Raw genomic sequence first — 25,134 nt, 5'->3', positions numbered from 1 at the left:
ATGGACATCCAGGGATCAAAGGATCTGCATGTTTCATTTAAGGCCAGTGAAACAACAATCGATTCTTAAAGAAAATTATTCTTTATCCCCAATATTTTAATGCACGATCAAAAACAATCTCAACACTGCAATCCTGCGGCCTTCTTGTCAACTTTGAGGCAGTTCAACAGAGGGTGATTGCCAAGGACACAGCCTCCCCCGGTGGCCACATGCGTGTATTACATACACTCCATCCTAGTTTACGGGGGGCCGGTACTGGGCGGGGGCCGGTAAAGTTTCTGGGGTTGCCGGCAATCAGCCTGGCTCAGCACAACTCTCAGAGTGTGTCGGGCACATTGCACGGGGGTCAGCGGGGCCGTTCAGTCACATCTGCCGGGACAGCGTGCACGGGGGGCGGGAGCCGGGCCCGCAGAAGTGGGGCGGGCCCGGCGGCAGTGGAAGGGAGGCGGCCCCGCTCCGTCACAGGCTTCCTGCCTGAGCCGGGGGAGTCCCTGGAGCCGCACGGGGCCCCGCGGCAGCGACACCAGCGGGCGGCGCTCGAGCGCTGCCGGGACAGGGAGACCCGTATAAATACCTGAGCCGGGTCTCCAGGAGCAGAACCCAGGCAGCTCCCCGGAGCTGAGCCCGGCCCGCGCGCGCGGCCCTTCCCTTCCCGCTGCGGGCGGGCGCAGGCAGGGGCCGGGAGCTGACGAACCCTCCGCGCACATGGAGTCACAAAAACGACAATTCCCAGAATGCATTGCCCAGCCTGCCGCGCCCCACGGCCTTCCGGGCTAGCGCCGCGGTGCACGCTGGGAGCTGTAGTTTCTTTACGCAGCTCAATGGCTCAAGTCCTATAAGAGGCGCGCTCGCGGAAGGACTTCCGTTCCCATGATGCAGTGGAACGGATCTACGCAGAATGTGGCGCGCCGTCGGCGACGGCAGCGGTGCCGGTGGCACCGGGTGAGCGGGGAGCGGCGGCTGCGGGGTCCCGGCTGCGCCGGGTACCAGGTGTGGGGCATGTCGGAGAGCGGCGGCGCCGGCGGAGCTGCCTCAGGCGGGGGAGGCGGCGTCACTGGAGCTGGGGGCGCGGCGGGGGCTGGGGGCGCGGCTGCTGGGGCGGGGCCTGGCGCCACCGACCCGGCCTCGCTGCCCCCCGGGGACGCGCAGCTCATCGCGCTCATCGTGGAGCAACTCAAGAGCCGCGGCCTCTTCGACGGCTTCCGCCGGGACTGCCTGGCCGACGTGGACACCAAGGTACCGCTGCAGGGGCCCGGCCCCACCAGCGCATCGCCCGGCTGCTTGCCGGGGAGGGGTCTTCCGACGGGGACACCTGGGCACTGGGTCTGGTTTCCCCCTACCCCGGGACCGCCTGGCCGACGGGAGCCCCCGGGCCAGGCTCAGCCGGGTACTCTCCTGCTTCTCGGAACCTAGTCGCCTGGGCGCCCTCTGACCCTGCTAAGCCTCTGTCGCACCGGGACCTAGGTCTGGCCCTTGCTCAGGCTCCAGCGGCTCTGCTGGGACTGCCTTGCTGACATGGGCAACAGGATGGTAGGGACTTCTCCCCACCCAAGACCCCTGGTCTCACTACTTGATTGCCCCACCTTTGGCCTGGGCTGCTTGGCCGACCTGGGTACCAGGAACTGTGTATCTCCTCACCTTCCTCTCAAACAGCAATCCCCAAGTTCTGGTCCCCGTCCCCTAGTTTCCAGATGCCATCCTGAAAGGGGTTCTGCTTCAGCCACCCACTTCATTGTAGGTTCTAACTTTATTTTGGGGAGCCCGGTTCCGTCTCTAACCTGGTTCCATTTGTGGGGAGAAGGGAGCATGCACAGCACTAGCCCAGGGCACAGGCCTGCCTTGCCTCAGGATTTTGTGGGTATTCTCGTGTCTTGGTGCTGCAGCCAAGAAGAGTGACCTAAACTATAAGTATGAGTGGTTCATGGAGTCCAGAAGATGATACGGAGGAGAATATGAGGTTTTTCAGTTTTCCATTATTGTGCCATTGTCTATCCTGTGAGGGGACAAGGTTCCCCCCCTGTCCCCTTGTGTTTTTTCTGATCCCTTCCAATTTCTGTGGCCAGGGCCTTCCTGAGAGACCATAGAAAGCAATATTGGTAATTCAGTAAAAGTCACTATTCCCTAAGTCATTTCTGACTGTGGTGCAGGAGTAGGGGACACCAAAGCTGCAGGGCTGGTCTTCACTTGGATGAAAACTACCACTGGTCAGGACTTCCATCAGTCAAAGTCCTCTTGCAGGAATTGGGTGCAATCCCCACTGTTTTATCACCCTCACAGGGTGATTGATAACTTTGCTAGACACTAAAAATCATCATCTTAATGAAGACACAGAATTTATGGCTTATTATAACAATCTAATCTATTAACGCCTCCTTTTTGTCCTTTGACTGTAGAGGTGTGAACAGGCCACTTCACTTTGAATGGTCCCTTACAGTGTGTGTTTACTTCTAAATAATCTGTGCTACATTGTATTTAGCTGTGACACTGAGGCCTTGGCTACACTGGCGCTTTACAGCACTGCAACTTTCTCGCTCAAGGGGGGTGAAAAAACACCCCCCCCTGAGCGCAGCAAGTTACAGCGCTGTAAAACGCCAGTGTAAACAGTGCCCCGCTGGGAGCGCGGCTCCCAGTGCTGTAAACTAATCCCCTCAGGGAGGTGGAGTACCTGCAGCGCTGGGAGAGCGCTCTCCCAGCGCTGGCACTGTGATCACACTCGCACTTCAAAGCGCTGCCGCGGGAGTGCTTCTGCAGCAGCGTTTTGGAGTTTCAAGTGTAGCCAAGCCCTGAGTACTTTTCCCAGACCTGAAGAAGAGCTCTGTGTAGCTTGAAAGCTTCTCTCTCTCTCACCAACAGAAGTTGGTCCAATACAAGATATTACCTCACCAACCTTGTCTCTCTATAAAGGAGAAAAGACAGTTAAACAAAACAGTAATAGACCACAAAAGATGTATTATGAAGGATTCTTGCAGGGAATTGTTTCAAGATCTTTTACTTAAGCCGGATTTTTTTTTTTAAGCCAGCCTACCAAAATCTGAGGCAGAAAGTGGACAACTTTGTATCTACCCATCTGGACAAACAGGAGTGGAACCCAACAATGAACAAAAACCAGTTACGAAATGGTCTGAGACAGAGTGTGATTCAGTAAGTAAGCAGCATTCTGTAAATTGATAGGAATGTTTTTTGATAGATGAAAACTGTCATAGTCACATATCATTGCCCTAAAAGGCTAAGTGCATTTGGACTATTTTAAGGGTTGAATTCAACCTGCTTTGTCGTCTGTGCCCTCCCAGATTTCACTATATCAGGTCAATGCAGTTTGAGTTAACTCGCATCACAGCAGTGTTCCTTGAGGATGAATAGGCAGTTTCCCAGAGTAGGATAATACAGTCAACATCCGTTGAAGTATTGAATATGCTGTTGAAGTGTAGCATTCTCTACCAAAGCATTGCATCATACAGTTAACACCATGGTTGCTAACTAAGCTGCGTATGAGGCTTGGAACCGAACTTGTGGTCTTCTGCTTCAAAAACAGGCATTTACCACTTAAGCAAAAGAAGGATCTCTTATTAGGTCTCTTCTGTTTTTTGCAAACCTCCAGCCACTAGTGGGCAGTAATCAAATTCAGGCTTGTCTGATTCCATCCAGCAGATGGCACTGTTGGCACAAGTAGACAGGACATTAAAGCCATAGGGTTTTTTGGTTGTGTCTAGCTTTTTCGTTTTTTTTATGCATTAAATGCAAACAAAACAAACACATCCATGGAGTACTAGGCTTACTAATTCCTACTGCTACTCCAGTTTACTCTGTAACTTGTGCCACTGGCAAACTTGTTGAATAAACTCCAGTGTTTTCAGGGAGGCCATGTTCAGTTTTATAGAAACATGCACATGTAGTCTGGAAAAAAGCTTGAACTTGTGGATTTCTCCTGAGACTGGTGTCTGAAACTGGTGTGTAGGTAGCACCTCAGTAAAGGTGGGGCTGGAAATAGGTAGTAGGACAAGGGCATGAGTAGGGAAGAATCAGGGAACTGGAGACAGGGGCTTTTAATTTCAAAAGGAAAATAACTAAACATACAGCAGCAAGTGTCTTGCAGGAAGCAAAATTAGAATTTCAGTGCAAGTAGCAGAAACTACAGATGTCTATTTCACATACAAACTGCTTGGCCTAATCAGTGAGGATTGCCCTAATTACCCTGATCTCAGGGTAGAAGTTAACTAGATGTACTGATTTTTGCATTTTACAGTATTGCTTGAAAGGGCTTGTGTGCAAAATACAGCAACAACATAGAGAGAAGTGTGGCCAACAATCAGAAACTGACAGTAATGGATTAATAGTACTAGCAAGGCCGGCTTTAGGCTGATTCCCAGAATAGGGCCCCACACCTAAGAGGGCCCTGCGCCTTAGGCGCCTTTTTAATTTTTTTATTCGGCGGCAGGGGGTCCTTCGGTGCCGCAGAAGACCCAGAGCGGATTCCCCCGCCGCCGAAGCCTCGGACCGCCGCCGGGTATTTGAATTGCGCCCCGCAGTTCATAAAGCCGGCCCTGAGTACTAGAGTAAGCCTTACTATTCTTTTCACTAGAGTAAAATGGCATTTGTACTGTTACACACCAGGGAGCTTTGCTCCCTTTTAAACACAGTTAGATGAACTACTGGTATAGGCAGTGACTACACAAGGATTAAGGGTTTAGAGCAGTGCTTCTCAAGCTATCTGATGTGGGACCGGCAATTTTTTTCCCAATGTGCCAGGGACCAGTGCCATATTATTATCCTATTCGACGCTCTTATGAGGAAAGTCGCCGTGGCTCCAGTCTGCGGACCACCACTGAGAAGCACTGGTTTAGAGTACTCACTTAAGTTACTGTGAAGGCTGCAAGAATAAGATAGAGTTGAAATGTGCCAAGATGTGTACGTGTACCCATCCATCATTGGATACAAGTACACACATTCATCTAACTATATTAGACTTTATTTGATGTCCCCATGACCTGAAAAAGCAGTGGATGCAGTCATGAACATGAATATTCTCTCATGAACATTCACTGCCGTTTTAGTCTGGTGGCTGTTTTTCCAAATGCTAGGCAATGTCTCCGTTTCCCCTCCCCTGGTCTCTTGCAGACATGACTTAAACCCGCCAGACTGCCCGTGTCCAACAGTCCAAGATTCTGACACAGCCGCTAAAGCAATAAGTCACTTCAGTTACCAGCCCTCAATTCCAAAAAACTCTATTTTTGTGCTGTGTGCATTTGTGTGGTTTTTTTCGTACAAATGTACCTGCGTAGGTACTGTTGCAAGGAGCAGGTGATGGTAACGACACTGGGGTGAAGGCCTCATCTCAATTTGGAGTGTTAGACCAAGGGGGAAAAAAAAAACCTCTCACCTTCTGTCCTCCTCATACGTTTTGTTTCCCTTGTTTGTGCCAAAGCATGTTTTGTTTGCTCCTTCTGACCTCATTTCAGAATGAGCACTCCCGAAGTGGCTCCCATCCAGGATTTCATTTCAGTACCTGGGAGACCAGATGTCAGTTGTGAACACTGAAGGGGGGAATAGAAAAGTTGATAGGTGGAAATGTTCTGGTTTCTGTGTGGTGACTGGAACGCTTCCCTCCTGAAGGAGCTACCAAGTGGGTTGCAGCTCTCACCATATTAATGCTAATTGCAGCTGACATGAGGGCTCTGGAGAGTTCCCAGTGGGGGTAGCGGGGAAGTTGCTCAGAGTAGCTGAATGACTCCTTTGTCTTTGCCCAAGGTCAGGGATGCTGGAAGCTGGAGTGGACAGAATTATTTCTCAGGTGGTGGATCCAAAACTAAACCACATCTTCAGGCCACAGATAGAGAAAGCGATTCATGAGTTCCTGGCTGCACAAAAGAAAGAGGAAACTGTGCCAGCTCTTCCACCAGAGCCTGAGAATCAGGATCCTCCTGCTCCATCCCAAGATGCCTCGTAAGGTCTTGTATCATTGCACCTTCCCACTCGCTCCTAGTTAGCAAATCCTCTCACTTAATTCACTTGCACAGCATTAAATTAGGGAACATAAACTACACTGGCCAGCAGGCCACGACCCTGATAGTCTGTCCTGGTTTGGTACCAAAAACACTACTAGAGGAAAGAACCAGAGACAGTTCTGTAGTCCTACAGTTTACAAACCTTCAGAGTCAGAAATGCAGATCTTGTACCACTGGAAAACTGGTTGTGGTATTCTACCTGGCTTTACAGGGAGTAAAAGTTTTCTTTCTGATCATCAGCTTTTTACTAGAACATCTAGCAGCTATACTAAGTGACTGCTAAAAGCATATCAGAATCGGAGATGAGGATGATGCAAAACGATTATCTAGGACTAGGGAGGAACACTCTGGCCAGCAACTCTGCTTTCAGGGCTGGTTTTGGAACAGTGATCCAAAAGGACTTTAGTCCTTTAAAAGCAGGTCATGAGACAACTGCAAAAATTGAGTGAATAAATTTCAAGTGGATTAAAAATTAAGAAGTGCCAAAATACAACCAAAAATTGAGCTAAGGACAAATTATGCAGATTTGGCATTAAAGTTGTAGATGATTGGTTTCTTCAGTGGAACTGTTTGTTTTGCTAACAGTTTGCTAGTACTAGAAAAAGATTAATGCAGAGGTTAGTGTTCTGTGAAGTGAATAATGGCTTCTTCAAAACTTGACAGCATGGACTGATTTACAGCTGAACAACTTACAGATGCTCCCCAATTTACACAAGCGTTCTGTTCCCGAACGCCTTGCGTAACTCAAATTTTGCATAAGTCGGAAACGTATCTCCACCCATTACGCCAAAAAAAAAACCCTCCTATTTCTAGCTCGTGGAACTTTTTCCCTAAGTGCAGATTTGCGTAAGCTGGGTTTGCGTAACCAGGAGGGCATCTGTATATTTTTCCAGCTAGAAACTGAGGAAGTTCTGTGTTGGATATGAGTTTGCTCTGGCTTTAGGGATTAACATAAAACTTTCAAGTGATGCTCTTCATAGGGCTATTTTAAAAAAAACAAAAACAAAAAACTTCTGCATCTTAACACACACAACTGTTCACCCCATCTCTGTCAAAGGACCTGCCTTTTAACATGTCTGAATTGACTGTTCAGGTCCTCTGAAAGCTCCCATTATAGGTGGCCGAGGTACTTTTTTGGAGCAAAAAGTTTCATTCTGAGACTTGGAGCGTAGGCAAATTCATAGCAGCATTATGCAGAAGGAAATTAAAATGTATTTTAATTGCTCTCTACTAATGCTTTTCAAAAGAAAAAATTATCTTGGTCCTACAGTAAATGTTATATTCATAAGGGCCAACAAATAACATGATCTACTGTATTCATCATTAATCCATTCTTTTGTTTAATGATAGTGGCAGTAGCTTCCTGGATAGCAGCAGAATTTAGAGAAATCAACCAATCTGAATTAAACTTGTGACACACAAGCTTAATGTTCACTGTCCAGCTTGGGTTAGCTCAATTGTATGTAGTATGCTGCCTCACCAATGTCCTACTGCACCCTATTGTGTTTCTGGCTTAACTGTGAATTTATTAACCTTGAACTATTCAAGTGCTGCTGTATAACTTGATATGACTTTGTATTCAACTGCATTTACTCTGAAAGATAGAATCCTGTAAACTTTTTTCTTTTACAGTGTGTTCCTGGTACTAAAAACAGCTGCAGTTGCTAAATACAAGTTTGGTTAGATTGGCAATGGACTATTTATTCCATTTGACACAAGACTACAGTCTGCTAATGAAGATTGATCATGATACCAGAACTGAGGAAAGCATTAGTAGAATTCACATGCACCCAGAGTGCCTAATGTGGATAGGCTCAACATGAAGCTTGTTTTGCTATTGATAGAAATCCAGAAAGAAGCGCATGTCCTTGCTGATCATGCATTGGGGTGGAGGGTATCAAATATCTCTCTTGCATGGAGGAGCTAAGAAAAGGGTTTGGATGTGATACTAGTATGACTTGTTAAGGTAGGAGAAGAAAAGTATGTAAGATGTATATGGGCCTCTGAACTTAATTTTTGTATAGTTCCTGGAAGGCAGCTATCATGAGATTTACTTTAAAAAGTTTGATTTGGATCAGAGGAGAGACAGTCAGTAAGTTTTATAACTTCATGCTTGTTTACTGCATGAAGAATTATTGAGCATTAGATGCCAAATCTGATTTGTCACTATATCAGTGCCTGTCTTGAAAAGAGGATGTTCCTGATTTAAAACAACTGGAAAGAACTCTTCAGTGTCAGTTATCCAGGAGTACTTAGAGACCAACTTCTAGTAGATTTCTGGAAACTAGTGTTTAAATTTAGCTATCTGAATAATATCTGATTTAGTCATAGCTCTTATTTCCCAGGGAGACTTTAGAAGCAGGGGCTGTGAGTGGGTGAAAAATCTGACACTTCTGTGTTTTAACTTGAAAAAGTTCTCACCCACAATATTGTTCAGGTGACTGTTAGTAGATGCCCCTTTTTCATGCTTAAAAGGGCAGAAAATCTCTGGGAAGGCCGTCAAGTATGGAATGTGATTAAGTATTCTGCTAGCACATGTCTTGATCTTTTATAATAAAAAGTTGAAAGCCTATTTTGGTGACTTCATATGTTTTTAGGAACCTGCTCAGAGAAATTGTATCAGAAATCCAAGTCTTTACCCCTAGTACCGTGCTCTAACCATTAGACTACACTTCTAACCTAATCGTTTCTCCCATTTACAACATAACATTCCAGAATCTACCATGAAATGGGATACAGTGAAGGAGATCTTGAGCTGAGTTATTCCTTTCCTTACTGTAAAACACCACTTACAAATTGCTGGGAGAAACCTGAGGTTTCTTTATCTTTCTGTGCTTCATTGTGTTGCACACCAGCTGCGGGGCTTCTGAAGATAAAATTCACCAGAAGAATCAAACTAGTGCTGTTGGCAACCTCTAAAAATGCATCTTGAATAAATGTGAAATGGGGCTTTTCATTTTCTGAACAACATGGTCATGTTTGAGAGGGGAAAAAAATGCCTGTGAATGGAACGTTAGAAGACTTCAGGTGTCCAAATTCTTCAGAGTGGATGGGCTTTGTATATCGCATGTAATTGTAATACAATGGCCTATAGAGCCTCTCACAGAGAATAGGACTCCGCACAACCAGTTCAGTGTCCTATCCAAAATGGAAACTTAAACTCAGTTGGGGTGAAAAAGGAAATTGGTGCTAGAGCCTAAACTTTGCAAATACTTCTCTTCTGTGGTTATTGCAGGAAGCATTGTCCTTCGTTTGTATTAGTACTTGGTACCTTGTGCCCTCCGCGAAGTTAGGCAGAACATCTGAACTATGTTCTAGGCCTGGGCCTTTACAAGCCCTTACTGGGGTGGGAAAACTTGTGTGGGCCCTCTGTTGTACAACTTTACCCCCAGTCAGGAGCTATACACCCTTCCTTATTACCAAACAACTCTTCCCCCCCCCCCCCTTCTTATTCCAAAGGGGACCCTTCTACTGGCATGCTCTGGCAGGACAGATGCTGGTATAGGTAATAAATGTAGACTGACCTCAGATTCCCTGATCTAGTTTTGAGTGTGATCAAAGCCAGGTTTTCAACAGAGTTGAAGGGGCATTTGGGTGCTATGGAAAGAGTATGAATGGTGGTGGCAAAGATCTACTTGGGTTGTTGTCTTAATATGAAAAAAATACAGGTGAAGCTTGATTTTTCTCTCTCCCCCTCCCCCCCAACTGCTTAGTGGTTGAAGTGTTACCTGAAACCAGTAGGAAGTGAGTGCTCAGCACTCATGAAAATGACAGCCTGAGTGGAGCCGGTTCGTTCCTGTAACTTTTGAAGTAGGAACACTCTTGCTCACCTCTTCCTGCCACTGTAAACTCTCACTTCTTTCTGTGTTAGGAGCTGTCAGCATGTGAAAAGAATGGCCTGTTATTGTTGATGGATGCGGGGAAAGGGAAAAACCTTTTTCCTATGTGTTGGCTTAGGAATCATTTAATACTGATGAACACTAAAGCTTAAAGGGCTCTACTTTCGGGGGGGGGGGGGGTCATTGAGGACTTAGGCCTACTGTGAACAACTGCCATTTTAGTCATATTACAATAGCTGGGAATAAAAACTACAGACCATACTTGGGCTGCGTGGAGTACAAAACATGAAGCACTTTCACCAAGAAAACCCTAAAGCACATTAAAACTGTCTTTAACCCTGTGTGTTCCACAAGCATCTTTCTGTTGCATAGTATTATGCAGTGCTAAGACATTCACTGAATTACCACTGAAGGAAAGCAGGCCTAATGGTTCTAGTTTATAAATTTGGTTAGATTTTAATCAAAATATTTCACCTTTTAGAGACTACAACTTACCAATGAGAGCATGAGGAAGGTTTCATTGTCATCTTATGAAAAGCTGTTTGCTGCAGAGTTGTTCATCACCTCTGGGGCATTTTTAGACTTTTCAGTGTTTGAGCATCTGAAGTCTTACAATTGTTGTATTATTAGCATCCCCACGGCCATAAAAGTTGAAATATTTTGTTTTCCACAATGAGAAGTAGGAGCATTGCACTCCATTCAACCAATGTTTTCAGGTACCTCTCAGAGGTAGTGAACAGGGCCCCATCACAGACCGTGACTGCAAGGAGAAAGGGGCAAAGTGATTTGCCCAAGGTCACACAGCAGCTCATTAACCAAACTAGGACTCGCATCCAGGTCTTCTGAGCCCCCCAGTCCAGTACTCTAGCTCTTTGACCAGGTTGCCTCTCAAACTCAGTCACTCAGCGCATTAAGAGTGGTTAAAACTGCTGGGCTCTAACTAAACTCATTTTTCAGGAAAAAAAACTATTCAGAATATCTTAAATGGGTCTAGTGTAAAAAGCTTTTCTATGGGCACCAAATGCAAGTGTGAAATCCTGCTGTTATACAACTGGAAGAAATTTAATACTTGAGTTGAAGTTTGTCTGGCACAGGGCATAGACTAGGATACTGTTTGGAGCAGGAGTTCTTAAGTTCTGTGTGATGGAGAAAGCAGCATGTACTGTCAGTCGTTTTAATACTCATGTTAAAAAGTCTGGTTAGTTTCCTCCTTGTTTTGGTGGGGAAAATTAGCTCATCTAGGGCTTCTGACATCAGCTACCTCCTTCCATAAGCAACAGCCCCTAGAACTTTTTTCCCCCCCTCCATTAAATAAGCTGCTTGATGCTTGAAGGGAGAAGTCCTTATCAAACTTAAAACGACATTCAGTAGAAAATTTGGTGTTCTGAGTCAGTCACTGGGAATACACTAGTATATAAAACAAACTAGAGTTCTGTGCTGTTCTCTGTGTGCTTCCTGTTTATGGTGAGCTGGGGAAAGCTGCTGAATTATTCAAAGCAAAATCTATCTATGTCAGGTGGGTGACAGCTGGATAAGCTTCCCCCAGGACTGTCCCTCAGTCCTCATCTAGAGGGATCCAGCAGGAGGGGAGGGAAGGAGAGGAGAATTAATTCCCCAAACCAATACAATCTTTTGTCCATTTCCTGTTATGCAAACAAGGGGCTGTATATTTGAGAGAGCCTCACAGGAGAGCTTGTTTATTAATCTTTTCAGAAAGGAGATGTGAAACCAGTTTGACAGAGTTACTGGAAACAGGACGGGGAGAGGGAGGGACTTTGTTTTTGTTTAGAGGTTTGTGTCTACCGCAAGCCTTCCACGCTTCAGGGATATTATTGCCACCCAAACACAATAGCTTAGGCTCTCTCTGAAAGGCTTCTGATTGTTGTGAACATAGCACTAGGACACGCAAGAATGTACCTGCTTTCACTTGTTGCATATGTTGCACTACTTCAGGCTTTTGCAAAACTGGACTCTTCCTCTCCCATCACATGGCTTGTCACTAGGCAGCCTTTCAGATGCAGAAGAGGTCACACACATGTGCAGCCTTCTTTGTAGAAATGCGTGGGCTTCTTATCAATACCCCTGTAAATAGGAGCCAAAGATTAAATACCTGCTGGCTGAGGGCTTACTGAGCCAGCTGCTTGGTGGAGCTTGTAGCAGGATAAACAGTTTTTTGAACACATTAATATTTAGGAGGTCCCAAAAAGTGCATAATGACTTGACTTTAGTTTTGTGGGTGCTCCTAGGGGCAAAATACCACCTCATTCTTTAGGTATATATTTGGCAGGAACCTGGAGCCAGCTGTACACCACAGGGAAATGCTTAATGAGGTAGATGGGGCCACATACTGGGATAAGCCAAAAGACACTACCCTGAGTTCCGTGCTGTGCAAAGTTGGGCATAAGACTCCCACTTGCACTGCACTCATGTGCATGACTTCTGCCACCACTCTACAGGTACACCGGCCTGAGGGCTGCATTAAATTAAGGTAATAAACCACTGGAACAATTTACCTCTGAATAGTAGTAGATGCACCAGCACCTGAAATGTTTTAAGTCTTGACTAGATATCTTCCTAAAGGATTAAGTTGTAGCTCAGACAGAAGTTACAGGCTTGGGTCCAGATCCTCAAAAGATATTTAGGTCCTAAGTCCCATTGAAATCTTTGAGGATCTGGGCCTTGCTGCAGAAATTACTGACGTTTAAGGGCTTATGTTCTGCAGGTGGTCAGACTAGGTGATCATAATGCCCTTAAAATCATATGACTTAAGGTAGGTCAGCCTCTAATAGCCACCAGTCTTTGGACTGGTATACCAGAGTTGCATTCTGACCACACTCACCCCTGTGCTGACAGCAGGAAGTGGGTAGAGCTAATGTACCCCTACACTGGATCCCCTGGCTCTGAGGTGATCTTCCCTGAACTATTAATTCAGGTGTTGCTCTCCCCCCACCCCACCCCCAAAGTAAGGTCACAGTGCAGCAAAACGTGATCCTTGTCTGTTGCATTCTGGAACCACAAGTTCAAATCCTTAGCAGCATTCAGGGAGGCCTGCAGGCACCTTGCTGGGGAATATACCCTGCTCATCTTTCAGAACTCATTCCTTCCATGAAGTGAATAGTCAATCACATAAGCTTATTAAAAAACTGAAAAGATCACCACTCAAAACCATAAATTGAATGATGAAATAAGTGAATATGTGCTAGGTACAGAAGCAAAGGAGACCTGGAGGAATACAAGCAGTGGTGAGCTGCAGCCGGTTCGTGGGAACCGGTTGTTAAATTTAGAAGCCCTTTTAGAACCGGTTGTCCTGCATGGGACAACTGGTTCTAAAAGGGCATTTAAATTTAACAAGCGCTCCCTGCTGCAGCCCTAGTTCACCTCAGCTCTGCTTCCACCTCCTCCCATGAATGCTCCACCATGCTTCTCCTCCCCCCCTGCTTCCTGTGAATCAGCTGTTCGCGCGGGAAGCCTGGGAGGGCTGAGAAGCAAGCAGGCTTCCCGCTCAGGCCCAGGAAGATGACGCTGAGGTAGGGGTAGAGGGAACGAGGAGGGCCGTGTGCCCCGGCCGGTCTCCAGCCGCAGCCCTGCCCGGCCTCGGCTGCCCGGCTCTGGCCGCGGCCCTCCCCGGCCACCAGTCTCCAGCCGCGTCCCTTCCCGTCTCCGGCCTGCGGCCCCGGCCGCCCGGCTCTTGCTGTGGTGCGACACGGCCTGGCTCCAGTAGTGCGGGTCCGGGCACAGCGGCGGCCGCAACCCCACCTACCCGGATGCCTGGCTCCGGACACGGCCCTCCGTCCCGGTCCTGTGGTGCCACGCGGCCAGGCTCCGGCAGCGCAGGTCCAGCCGTGACCCTCCAGCTCCGGCCGTGGCCCTCCCCGGCTCCGGCCAGCCAGCCGCCCAGCTCCGGCTGCCCGGCTCCCGCCACATCCTCCGGCCCCGCGTCTCCGGGCTCCCGGCTCTGGCCGCGGCCCTCCGGCTCTATCCCCGTGTCCCTGGGCTCCAGCTGTGCGACTCCTGTCCCGGCCCCACGTCCCCGGGCTCCCGGCTCTGGCCGCGGCCCTCCGGCTCTATCCCCGTGTCCCTGGGCTCCAGCTGTGCGACTCCTGTCCCGGCCCCACGTCCCCGGGCTCCCGGCTCCGACCATGGCCGGACTGTAGCGCCGCCAGCCACGTCCAGGCAGCGCGGTAAGGGGGCAGGGAGGGGGTGTTGGAGAGAGGGCAGGGAAGTTCGGGGGGGGGGTGGATAGGGGTTGGGGGGGTCAGAGGGCAGGGAACAGGGGGATTGAATAGGGGCAAGGGTCCCAGTGGGGCAGTCAGAAAGGATCAGGGGTTGGATGGGGCGGTGGGAGGCAGTCAGGGGACAGAGAGAAGGGCTGGTTGGATGGGGCAGGGGTCCTGGGGGGCCATCAGGAATGAGAGGAGGGGTTGTATGGGGCGGTGGGGGGAAGTCAGGGTACAGGGAAGGGGGGTGGATGGGGCAGGGGTCCCTGGGGTGGGGGGGGGCATCAAGGAACGCAGGGGGTTGGATGGGGCAGGAGTCCCAGGGGGTGGGCGATGACCCCTCCTGGGGTGAGGAGGGAACCGGTTGTTACGATTTTGGCAGCTCATCACTGAATACAAGAAATTGGCCAGTAATATAGATGCAAAAATGAAAGCCAAAGGTCTTCAAGGAACTTTACTTAAGACTTTGAACAAAAGGAATGGGGAAAAAGAAGCTTACAGAAGTGGGACAGAAGTACCAAAGATATGGAGGAAGTGAGGTTAATCAAAGATTAAACTGATATGGTGTTGACTGATGACAGTCATGTAGAGGATTGAAGGAAAAGGTATTCTGAATGGCCTTAAATGAAGAAAACTCAAGAAGGAATGCAACATCGAAATGATGTAGCGGAATGTACTGTGCCAGATGAAGTGGCAAATGCTGTAAAATAAATGAAAAATAATAAGGCCCTTGGCCCAGATGGAATCCCTAGTGAGGCATGGAAAAAGCTTAGATTAGAAGGCATTCATGGTCTAGTATCCCTGTTCAGTTCAATCCCAACCCCGTGGAGGAAAAGCATCTCGGGGCCAATACACAAGGGAAAAGGTGACACTGACAACTCCACAAATTATAGAGGTATAAAGCTGATGAGTCATACAAGGAAAGCTTGGGAGAGAGTCATTGATAGACTAAGAAGTGATGTAGATACTAGTGAAAATTATCATGGCTTCATGCCAGGAAGGTCAATAATAGATGCTGTTTTTGCAGTGAGGCAGCTAATGGAAAAATTTAGAGAGAAAAGGAAAAATACTCACCAGGTGCTCATTAATCTGAAAAAGGCCTTTGACTTAGTTCCTAGAAAAGGCATCTGGTGGTGTATGAGGGAGAAAATGGTACCAGAACTTTGTGTGTGGCTTGTTTAGTGACAAATCAGAACTTCTGGTAATAAAACAGATGAACTACTGGTAAAGTTGGAAGTGCAGCAGGGATCAGCACTAAGTCCAGTGTTGTTTATCTTCCTTTTGGATACCCTCACAAAGAAGATACAGAAGGAGGCCCCTTGGTCCATGTTTTTAGCAGATGATATTCTATGCAGTGAGGAGAAAGACAGTCTAGAAGAGGATCATGATTAAGGCTAAGTTTTTGTCACAGGTATTTTTAGTAAAAGTCATGGACAGGTCACGGGCAATAAACAAAAATTCACAGCAGCCCATGACCTGTCCCTGACTTTCACTAAAAATATCCCTGACAAAAGGGGTAGGTGGGTTCAGCACCCACTGCTGCTGGGGCTCCTGGGTCCCCCACTGATGCAGTGGGTGGGAGCTCTGGGATTCCCCTGCCCCTGGGGCGGGGCTGCTGCGGGGTCCCCTCGCCCCAGGCAGCTGGTAGCTGCAGGGTCTTCCAGCCACTGGCCGTGGCTGGGCAGCTGGGTGGGGTCCCCCTGCCAGATTGGGGGCTGTGAGCTGCAAGGGTGGGGCTGGCAGCGAGCTCCAGTCCCAGGGCAGAAAATGTCATGGAGGTCAATGGAAGTCACAGATTCGGTGACATAATCGTAGCTTTAATCATGATAAATTGAGAGGTGTTGGAGAGACATGGGTTCAAAATTATCAGAGGAAAAATGGAGTATATGGTATGTAATTTCAATAATGTAAACACTCAAGAATTATCTGTGAAACTAGATGGGCGGACAATAGAGAAAATACAAGGTGTCATGTGTTTGGGTTCCAGAATCCAGGGAAATGGGGAAAATGAAGGATGAAATTAGAGCTAGGATAATAAATGCCTGGCTGAAATGAGAGAGATAAGTGGTGTAGTATGTGATAGGAAGACACCAGTAAGTTTAAAAGGGAAAGTCTGTAAAATGGTGCTCCTGAGCCCACGTGAGGAAGATATATGTTAGAGACATGCTCAAAGTAACACCCATAAACAAAAAGATGAGGAAGTGCAGGTTTGGTCATGTAAAGCACAGTTCAGGACAATGTGGATAAGAGTGTCCAACAGATCAAGACTGAAGGAAAAAGACAGGCCAACCCAAGAAGTGGTATGATGTCACAAAGGAAGACATGTTGGCATGTGGTGTGATAGAAGATATGGCATTGAATAGAGCATCTTAGAGGGAGAGGATTTGTAGAATGGACCCCAGTTGATGGGATTAAAACAAGGAAGAAGAAGAAATGATTATGTGCTAGCTTCTCCCAGTAGGTTTGAGTCTGATTGGTGGCATCTTTTGCTTTAGACTACAAACTCCTTGAATTAGGGATTGTGTCTCATGGAAAGCCAAGCACACTGTCAGTGTTTAAATAAATAATAAACTGAACCATGCACCATAAGGTATGGTGGGAGGGAGGGGCTTTCAGCAGAGACCTTTCCAGTCATTCTCATGTAAACTGCCCCAGCTACAGGCCCTGTGTCAGGCCATGATAACTCAGCCTTAGTGAGTTAAGGGTGGGTTTGGAGTGGGTAGAGTTCCCTTCCTAAGGCTACGAAAATCTTAGCGTCTGTCTCCTTGAGCATGCTCAGAAGTGATTTTTTTCAGGCCTTCTCTGTATGAGCAAAGTTGCACTAGTTTAACCAAATCGATTTTAAATTGACCTAGTAAGCTAATGTAACACCCCTATGTAGAGATGTAATCATGCAATTTAGAGATGCAAATTAAACTAATTAAAGCAAAGGTTTGCATCAATTTAACTAAATTTATTTTAAAACTGATTTACTTAAATGGGTACATTCTTGCTTGTCTGTATCAGGCCTCGTTCACTTATAAAACTTTTAAAATGTAGTTCAGCATCTTACTGTAGCAGGAAAAAACTAAACAATAGAAACAACTGTTCTGCAACACCTAAAAGAGCATAAAGGGTTCAGCAGAACATTGGAAGTGGTAAATGAAGCCTCTGATACAACCCTTAGAAAAGTTAATAAGGAATCCCCACCATGATACAGTGCATTACAGGGGATAAATGCCCTTTGGTTTAAGCATTTGTCCTTGGCAAGTGTTGGAAACAGGATTACAGCCTTGATGGACCAGTGGCATGGTAAGTCCTATATTCTTAACTGGACCCTAAGTTCCCTGTCAGAGGTAGTACCGACATTAAAAAGGGAGCACTTTCCATCTGAAACGGAGACTAGATAGTGCATCCCAATAAAATGACTTATAATTCAGTTTACATTGCCATTAACCAATGCAAGCCAGACAAAACATAGGTTCAGTGCTACACTGCCAGTAAATACAGTTAACATTAAGGAAATCTTCCCCCATTTATTTCAGAGGTGATGAGTTTTGCGCTATTCCCCTCTCTGTGTTTCACAATCAGAAGTGGAGCTAGCTGTGCCATAATTTTCTGGTCTGCTGATCTAAGGTCAGCCATTGTGTTGTCTGGCTTTTACCAAAGACCTGACATGCTGTTGAATTTGCTCAGAGAGCAAGTAATGTCAGCAGTGAACTGTCTGGCAAGGCTGATGAATCTAAGATGCTGATGTAATTCAAGAAGCAATTAGATGCTTTCCTGGGGCTGAACTGTGTATTAAGAGGATGAGCCTCAGTGGATCAAATGGTCCTTTTCCTTCCCACAGTAACTTCTCAGGTTCTGATTGATAATGTTCCTGTTTCTTGGGCAGTCATTTGATACCTTGAATTTGCTTTCTCCAATGAATACGTTAATGCCTTTAATAGGTCTCAGGAAATTGCTGCATTTCTTCATCTGATACATTAATAATGTGAAGGGGCTTAAAAGATTTTCTGCCTTCTCAGCTTTCCCCTGTCCTGGCCACATGTATTCGCTTCTGCCGAGTCACAAGAGACCAGCTGCAATTTAAAAAAAAAAAAAAATTGCAGGGAGCTTGAATTGCATTCTTGGAAAAATCAGCCTTGTTGCTCTGCCATGCAGGAATGTCAGACAGGCTCTAAAGCCCTTGAGAGCCAGTGTGGCTCAGTGGGTAGAGCCCTAGCCTTGGAACCAGGGGATAGGAGGTTTTATTCCTGGCTCTACTGGCCCAGTTGGACACCTTAGAAAGCCCCTTCACTAGTGGTGATGATGATACTTCTCTCCTTTGGATGAAAAGTGCTCTCTAGGTTCAAGGGATTTGGCTAGCCACAGAACTTCTACTAGCAATAAATAGAAGGAGTTGCGTAAGGTGAACAGCAAAGAGAAAATAAAACTGAGAAGTCCTGACTGCTGTGTAGAATGGTCCCGCTAACCAGTCTGTGCATAAAGCAGTTTGGACTGATGTTTTTTAAATTCATCCTCACCTTCATAAAACCCTTTTGGTACTTTGATTGACTCATGCTAGCCCAGGAGGAGTTATAACAAATAGGCATCCTATTGCAACCCATAGTATCTGGAATACCTGCAGTGAGCCAAGAGGTACCAAGAGGATTTAGTAGAGGGAGAAGAACCTTAGAAATAAGCCCAGAACAAGTCCCCAGGTCGGAACACCCCTGCACTTGATAGCTAGGCTCTATATGGGCCAAACCAAAACCCTGGTCCAAACAAGTTTTGACAAAATTCAGATGTGGATCCTGATCTAAACATTGCAGCTTGGGCTCATTTCCAGTTAAAACATATTTCTGTGCTGAATGCCCACTGTTGCCTGGTTTGTAAGGACATTCAACATGGGAATTTGGGCCTAACTCACCTTTCAATTTTGCTTTGCAGCTCACCTTTAAAAAAGATTTTCACTGTCTTGAGTAAACAATAAGAAACAGGAAAACCTTCCCCGCTGGTGGAAAGAAAAATGATGGGCAACTGACAAGAACACTAAGGTCATGTCTACACCCTGGGCGTTCCAACAGGACAGCTACAGCGCTACAGTTGTGTTGCTGTAGCACCGTAGTGTAGAGGCTTCCTGAGGTGATGGAAAGGGTTTTTTTCCATTGCTGCAGTTAATCCTCCTCTCTGAGTGGTGGTAGCTAGGTTGATGGAAGAATTATTCCGTCAACCTAGCTGCATCTATCCTAGGCATTAGATCGGCTTGACTACGGTGCTCAGGGGGGTGATTTTTTCCACACCCCAGAGTGACATAGCTAAGTCGATCTAATTTTTAAGTGTAGCCCACGCTGAAGGGTATATTTACACGGGAGTTGGAGCAGGCATACCCACAACACTAGCTCTGACTGAACTAGGAAACTAAAAAAGAGAAGCAGCTCGCGCAGCGGGATGGACTAGCCAGCCTGAATACAATCCTGTCCAAGACCCTAGGTATGTACTTGGGCAGCATGCCCCTCACGTGGCTGCAGCGGTTCTGTTACTGTTGTTAGCATGCTAGCTCGATCGGAGGTAGTGCGGGTATGTCTACTCAGGCTGGTAATTACATCTTCCAGCTCTAGAGTAGCCCTACTCTAAGCTTTGTATCTAACCCTGCAAAGCTAAAGGCTGAATTCTCTCAGAGCCACTCAGCACATCCCTATTCCAGTATCCTGTTCTTCTTCCATATGTCTCACTTGGGAATCCCACAAATGCAGGGACAAGACTATAAGAATTAGAATTGCCGTTTGGGTCTGAGGTGAGGCCAGGGGCGGCTCTAGGATTTGCGCCGCCCCAAGCAGGGCGGCATGCCGCGGGGGGCGCTCTGGCGGTCACCGGTCCCGTGGTTCCGGTGGACCTCCTGCAGACGTGCCTGTGGAGGGTCTGCTGGTCCCGTGGCTCCGGTGGACCTTCCGCAGGCACGCCTGCGGATGCTCCACCGGAGCCACGGGACCAGCGGATCCTCTGCAGGCATGCCTGCGGATGCTCCACCGGAGCCGCGGGACCAGCAGATCCTCTGCAGGCACGCCTGCGGATGCTCCACCGGAGCCGCGGGACCAGCAGATCCTCTGCAGGCACGCCTGCGGATGCTCCACCGGAGCCGCGGGACCAGCAGATCCTCTGCAGGCACGCCTCCGGATGCTCCACCGGAGCCGCCTGCTGCCCTCCCACGGGACGCCGCCCCAAGCACGCACTTGGCGCGCTGGGGTCTGGAGCCGGCCCTGGGTGAGGCTAAGGAGAACTTGGTTCTTCTGTATTATTAGCGCTGGCCAAATTTCTTATGAGACCTTGACCAGGTTACTTCACTGCTCTGTGTCTGTTTGCCATCTGTAAAATGGGGTAAATAATACCAATGTACTTGCCAGGGGTACTAGGACACTTCATGCATTAGTATTTGAAGCACCTTGGCATCCTCAGAAGGAAGATGTTATAGAAATATGTACAGTACTATGCCACACATACTGGTGCGTATATACCTTTGCTAATATCCATTGGTGGGGCCCAGTATATGTTTTACATCATTAAATAGTTGTGGACCCAGCAGATTTAAAGGCTTAATCCTTTTGGCTGTCCCAAGCCCTGTGCAATCATCTTTAAATGTACATGTCCCTGTAAGCTGGGTTGGCAGCTTCAATTACAGTGCCATTCAGTGCCAGCTTATGGCTCCAGAATGAGAAGCAGATAATAAAATTGAACAATGAAACCCAGTTGTACAACCCTGATAAAGGAATAAACTTGTCAAAGGATTGTATTACTGTGCACCAGTCTCAACAGGCTTTGCATTTATCAGCCCCAGCCAAACAGAGTATCAGGTGTTGCCTGAAACCCTAACCACTGGCTCCCTGTTAAAGGAATTACCACACATCCCTCATGAATAAAGTGCAGAAAGCAAAAGATGCCCCAGTCTAGAAGGGTCATTGATGAGCTCTGAAAGAGTCCTATCCAGCTCCCTTCAGCCAAAGGAAGGTCACTGGGTTGCATGGGGGGAAGGGAGGTGTTAACAGGACTACAACAGTGACAAAAATGAGAGCAGGTGCTGTCATGCTCAGCTGCAATGTTGGCTCAGCTGCTATGCCCTGCAGTGTAACGGGCCATATTGAGCACAGGTGGGTCACGCTGTGGTCACCACTTAGCCAGGAGTACCAGCGTGATAGCAAGTGGGTTACATTAATTAACTTTCTCCAGCTGACTCTCCTGGCAAGAGTAGACTTGAGAAATTATTAATCTGGATGCCAAGTGTTTGAGCCACATTTTTGTGGCTTTCCTGCTGAGCTGGGCATCCAGAAGTTGGAAGTTTTATAATCCACACATCTTTGAGTCCCAGCGTTACAATAAATGCCACCATTCGGGGCTCAGGCTAATCCAGAATTCCATGGCTTTCTTTCCCCCTGCAGCATTGCTCTAATGCCTGCTGTACATGCACTGTTCAAAGCCATTTCACAGAAGCTGAATTCAGACACTCTTTTCCATTAGCAGGAGTCAAGTGCAAGCAGCTTTTCCCGGGTTAACCAAAATAAACTTCAAAATCTTATTTCTTACCAGGAGAAATAAAGCAATGCAAAGAAAGGAGCACAGGCTTTAAAGAAAATGGAAATTAACAGAAAGAAAAGATTTAAGCGGAGGATCAAATCAGACCAGTTCTGCAGTCATGGAATTGAAAAAGGGCTTTCTAGGGTCATGACAGGAGCTCCCTTTCTTACCCCCTACACACACATCAGCTCAACCATGCCCTGCAGCATTATAGAAGCTCCCTTGCTTCCCCATCTTCTCCTATGCTTTGCTCCAATCTCCAGACCTGCACTGGAGTCTTATAACAGGTAAACAGTGGGAGCCACGATCGCCGTCCCAGGCCAATGGGGGCGGCAGGAAGCGGCACGGGTGAGGGGTGAGCAAACGCGGCAGGTAAACAAACTGGCCCAGCCCACCAGGGTGCTCACCCTGGCAAGCCGCGTGCCAGAGGTTGCCAACCCCTGCTATAGATGCTACCTACAGTATTCATAATGCATCATGCTTATTGTTCTACAACATTCACTCAAGGATCCATGAATAATGGAGTGAATGGAGGTGGATCCATGAACTAGCATCATGACCCATTCTTTACAAGAGCTGTCTTCCCTTCAGATAAAGTTAATGCACCTGAAGTGGCTGTCATCATGTTATAACTATCAAATGAACAGTTCCTTAGTCACTTCATGCAGACACAGATCTTTCAACACATAGACTATTTTTTAAAATGTGCTTATGTATCTAAAATGATACATTTAAAGAAAAATCAAGTTAGAACTAAATCCTTCAACTAAATCTATTGGGCATCAGCTGTCTCCTTCCTGCTGGGAAGGTTAGAAATCTGACTGACACATCTGAAAACCAAAACAGTCAATGTGCAGGCCTTGCCCAGATATTGTCCTCAGTGCAGCTGTAAAGAGGATAAAAGTACAGGTGTGAATGTGGTATCTGGTTGCTCAGTGTAAAATAATAATGAGCAGATATTAACCTGTGTGACAAATGTGTATCTTCTCAAAGTAACCTTTTCCACAGCACTATAACTCCGGTTTTAAAAAACATAATACAAGGAGGAGAAAGAAGAGGCAGCTCATTCCAGAGGATAGTAAAGCAGGGTGGATAGCTGTCAGCATTTACCTGGTTCCCCTCTGCTCCAGTGACTAAGACAACAGGGTCCATCAGAAGAGCCAACAAGATAATGCTGAACCATTCACCAGCTGAACCAACAGGATCTCTCTCCAGTGATAGAGAAGGGATCCACGGATAACTGCCAGCAATACAATGAGATCAACCAATCAGACCTACAAATAAATCCACTAAGACAAAGATCTGTTTTCCTATTCCAGAGCCATTCAGGATGCTGAACATTAGACCAAAACCCTTTATTATTAGGGAATTCCACCAAATGTGCCTGAACTGAGGACTCCTTATCTCCCCACTATTTCCCCAGTGTAGCTTAAAAAGACTCATATCTGTTCTAAGCAATCTTTAGGAGATTAAAAATTGTCTGCAGAGGAACCTGCACTGGATTGATTGTGTTATTGTTGGGTTGGATATTGGGAGGATTGATGGTTCCTGGTGGAAATATGCCAGAGTATTTCCAGACACTGAAGCATTTACAGTGGTGGCTGCATTTCATTTGTAGGTGGCAATTCCAGTCCATAATAACTATTCTTTTGTGCAATGCTCTGAGATCTTTCAGGGTGAAAGGCATTATACAAAAATGAAACGTTATTGGGACATGAGCACCCTTTCAAAGGAAGCATATGCATCTGTTCACAGTTGCTGAATTGCTGTTAGGGTCTTGGGATACTTATGCATTTCATATCATTTGCTAATTTCAGATGGGAGGGCTAAATCCCACCCCTAGATGCATGGGGGCAGCTCCCCGCCCTGTGCTGAGTCACAAGTGGAGCCAGAGACAGAATTTGGCCTCTTGCATTTAAACAGAATCTTCCTTCTATCCCACCGCTCCCACACTTGAGACATTTCAGTGAAGTTGTCAAGCTGAACTTGTGATAATAAATTCCTCTTTATAAGTGAAATTCACCATTGTGCAGTGGGCCAGCAAAATGTCCATGCACCACTTAAATCCCAAGTAAACTCTCAAATTAGGGCTTAAGTAGAATTTACATGATATATAGATCTTGCACCGGCCCTCTTCACACAGGTTAATTCCACCCAATGGCAACAGACTAATGTCACAAATATCGTCACCTTCCCCAAGTGGGACCCTGCTAAAGGAGAAGCTGGGCAGCTGTCACCCAAATGGAAACAGTCCTGGAGTCTTCAAATTCAACCAGTCAGAGATGTGCTACCCTGTAAGCTCCATTCTATTGAACAACCGTGAGTTTCTGTAAAGGAAACCTTCCTGCATAATGGGGAATTTTAAAGCTCCAGAATGTGCTGGGAATGGGCCCAAGCTGCAAAACCCCCGTCTGGATTTAACTCAGCCAGCACTAGGGGATATTTGGGTCGTTCTGGTTCAGGTCCATGTCATCAGTAGTAGGAAGATGAAGAGCCAAGATCACACAGAGAAACACATTCTCTTTGGCACCTCGTATGAAAGTTTCTTTTTATAAGAACATTCTTTTTCTTCCATCGAGTTGAGCAATGTGGGTGCAGGAAAAGGGAGGGGAACTGTTCTGAAACAGGAAGGAAAATGCCCTAATCCTAGCAATTGCCATTTCATTTGCTATTTGCCAGGCTTTCCTGACAGCCAAGTGCAAAGTTAATTAGTTGATATTTGTACAGCACTTTGAAGATGGAAAGCCCTATATAAGTGCCAAGTATTATTAAAGGCTTAATAATGACACAATACCTATGAAGGCTTTTCATTTTCAGAATGGTCTGCAAATATTAACTGAGTGATCCCCTAATGCCCCTCTGAGGTAGGAAATTCAGTGCTTTCATTCCCCTCTTTACAATTAGGGGAACTGTCAGAGAGGTTAAATAACCTGCCCACAGAAGGAGTATAGAAGTCAGGGTTGGATATCAGGCACTCCTGGGTCCCAGTTGTGCTCACACTACTAGTGGCTTGAAAGTGTGTTCACCTGCAGTAGAAATGCCATCACATTTTCTCTCTAGCTGAGGGACCAAGGAGTAGCTGCTTATAAAAGGCAAAATGTATTTAATAACCACTGGTCATTCTTTATCCAGTACTTTGTCCAATCCCTCAGAAAGTGTCCTGTAAAGTAACCCTTCACCAGCAGTTTCCACTGCCCCATTCAGACATTTTCCCAGAGGTTTTTTTCCTGTCAGCACCAGATACCATGTTAGGTGGGTGGAGAGATGAAGAGGGCTGGGCGGGAACATAAGGAGGACATTCTACATTTAATTCCATGGGGAGAAGTCCCAATAGCAAGCCTAGAAGGAATCCTCCAAAAGATCTTAGCCTGGGTGACCTAAAGGGCTCAGTTCAGGGATTAGCAAGGCAAAAAAACCCAGAGTATCTCTAGAAAGTATTTTAAATGGAAGGATGTGTGGTCTAGTGGTCATGACAGGAAACAGGTCATGTGTGACCTGCACGGTACTTAATCTCTATGTGTCCTGATTACCCAGTCTATAAAATAA

The 25,134-nt window shown here is 46.7% G+C and overlaps 1 protein-coding gene and 1 long non-coding RNA gene across 3 annotated transcripts; one reads left to right on the top strand and one right to left on the bottom strand.

The window, feature by feature from the left end:
- The first annotated feature begins 860 nt into the window (after nt 1–860).
- Nucleotides 861–8,574, top strand: BOD1 (biorientation of chromosomes in cell division 1). Of its 2 annotated transcripts, none has more exons than XM_045028611.1 (4): nt 861–1,236; nt 3,017–3,141; nt 5,746–5,940; nt 7,635–8,574. In XM_045028611.1, the coding sequence occupies exons 1-4, from the start codon at nt 871–873 to the stop codon at nt 7,684–7,686; spliced, it is 738 nt and encodes a 245-aa protein (XP_044884546.1). In that variant the 5' UTR covers nt 861–870; the 3' UTR covers nt 7,687–8,574. The 2 variants fall into 2 exon arrangements, with proteins under 2 accessions (XP_044884546.1, XP_044884548.1); XM_045028613.1 differs by having other exon boundaries at nt 862–1,236; nt 5,746–5,945.
- Nucleotides 8,575–9,736: 1,162 nt separating this feature from the next.
- On the bottom strand, nt 9,737–22,830 carry LOC123376717. Its single transcript, XR_006581907.1, has 3 exons — nt 22,699–22,830; nt 11,759–11,923; nt 9,737–9,876 (listed from the first exon to the last, which is right to left on the bottom strand). It is a non-coding gene; the product is annotated as an uncharacterized LOC123376717 (long non-coding RNA).
- Between the last annotated feature and the right edge of the window lie 2,304 nt (nt 22,831–25,134).

The sequence above is a fragment of the Mauremys mutica genome, chromosome 8 (genome assembly GCF_020497125.1).
Source record: "Mauremys mutica isolate MM-2020 ecotype Southern chromosome 8, ASM2049712v1, whole genome shotgun sequence".
Lineage (NCBI taxonomy): Eukaryota > Metazoa > Chordata > Testudines > Geoemydidae > Mauremys > Mauremys mutica.
This window is presented reverse-complemented; position numbering and strand designations above follow the sequence as displayed.

Excerpts from the sequence above, each read along its gene's own strand:
- BOD1 (XM_045028611.1), top strand. The coding sequence starts at position 871 with ATGATGCAGTGGAACGGATCTACGCAGAATGTGGCGCGCCGTCGGCGA. Across the intron at positions 3,142-5,745 it reads CTGAGACAGAGTGTGATTCA|GTCAGGGATGCTGGAAGCTG; the intron begins GTAAGTAAGCAG and ends TCTTTGCCCAAG. Across the intron at positions 5,941-7,634 it reads GCTCCATCCCAAGATGCCTC|TGTGTTCCTGGTACTAAAAA; the intron begins GTAAGGTCTTGT and ends TTTCTTTTACAG.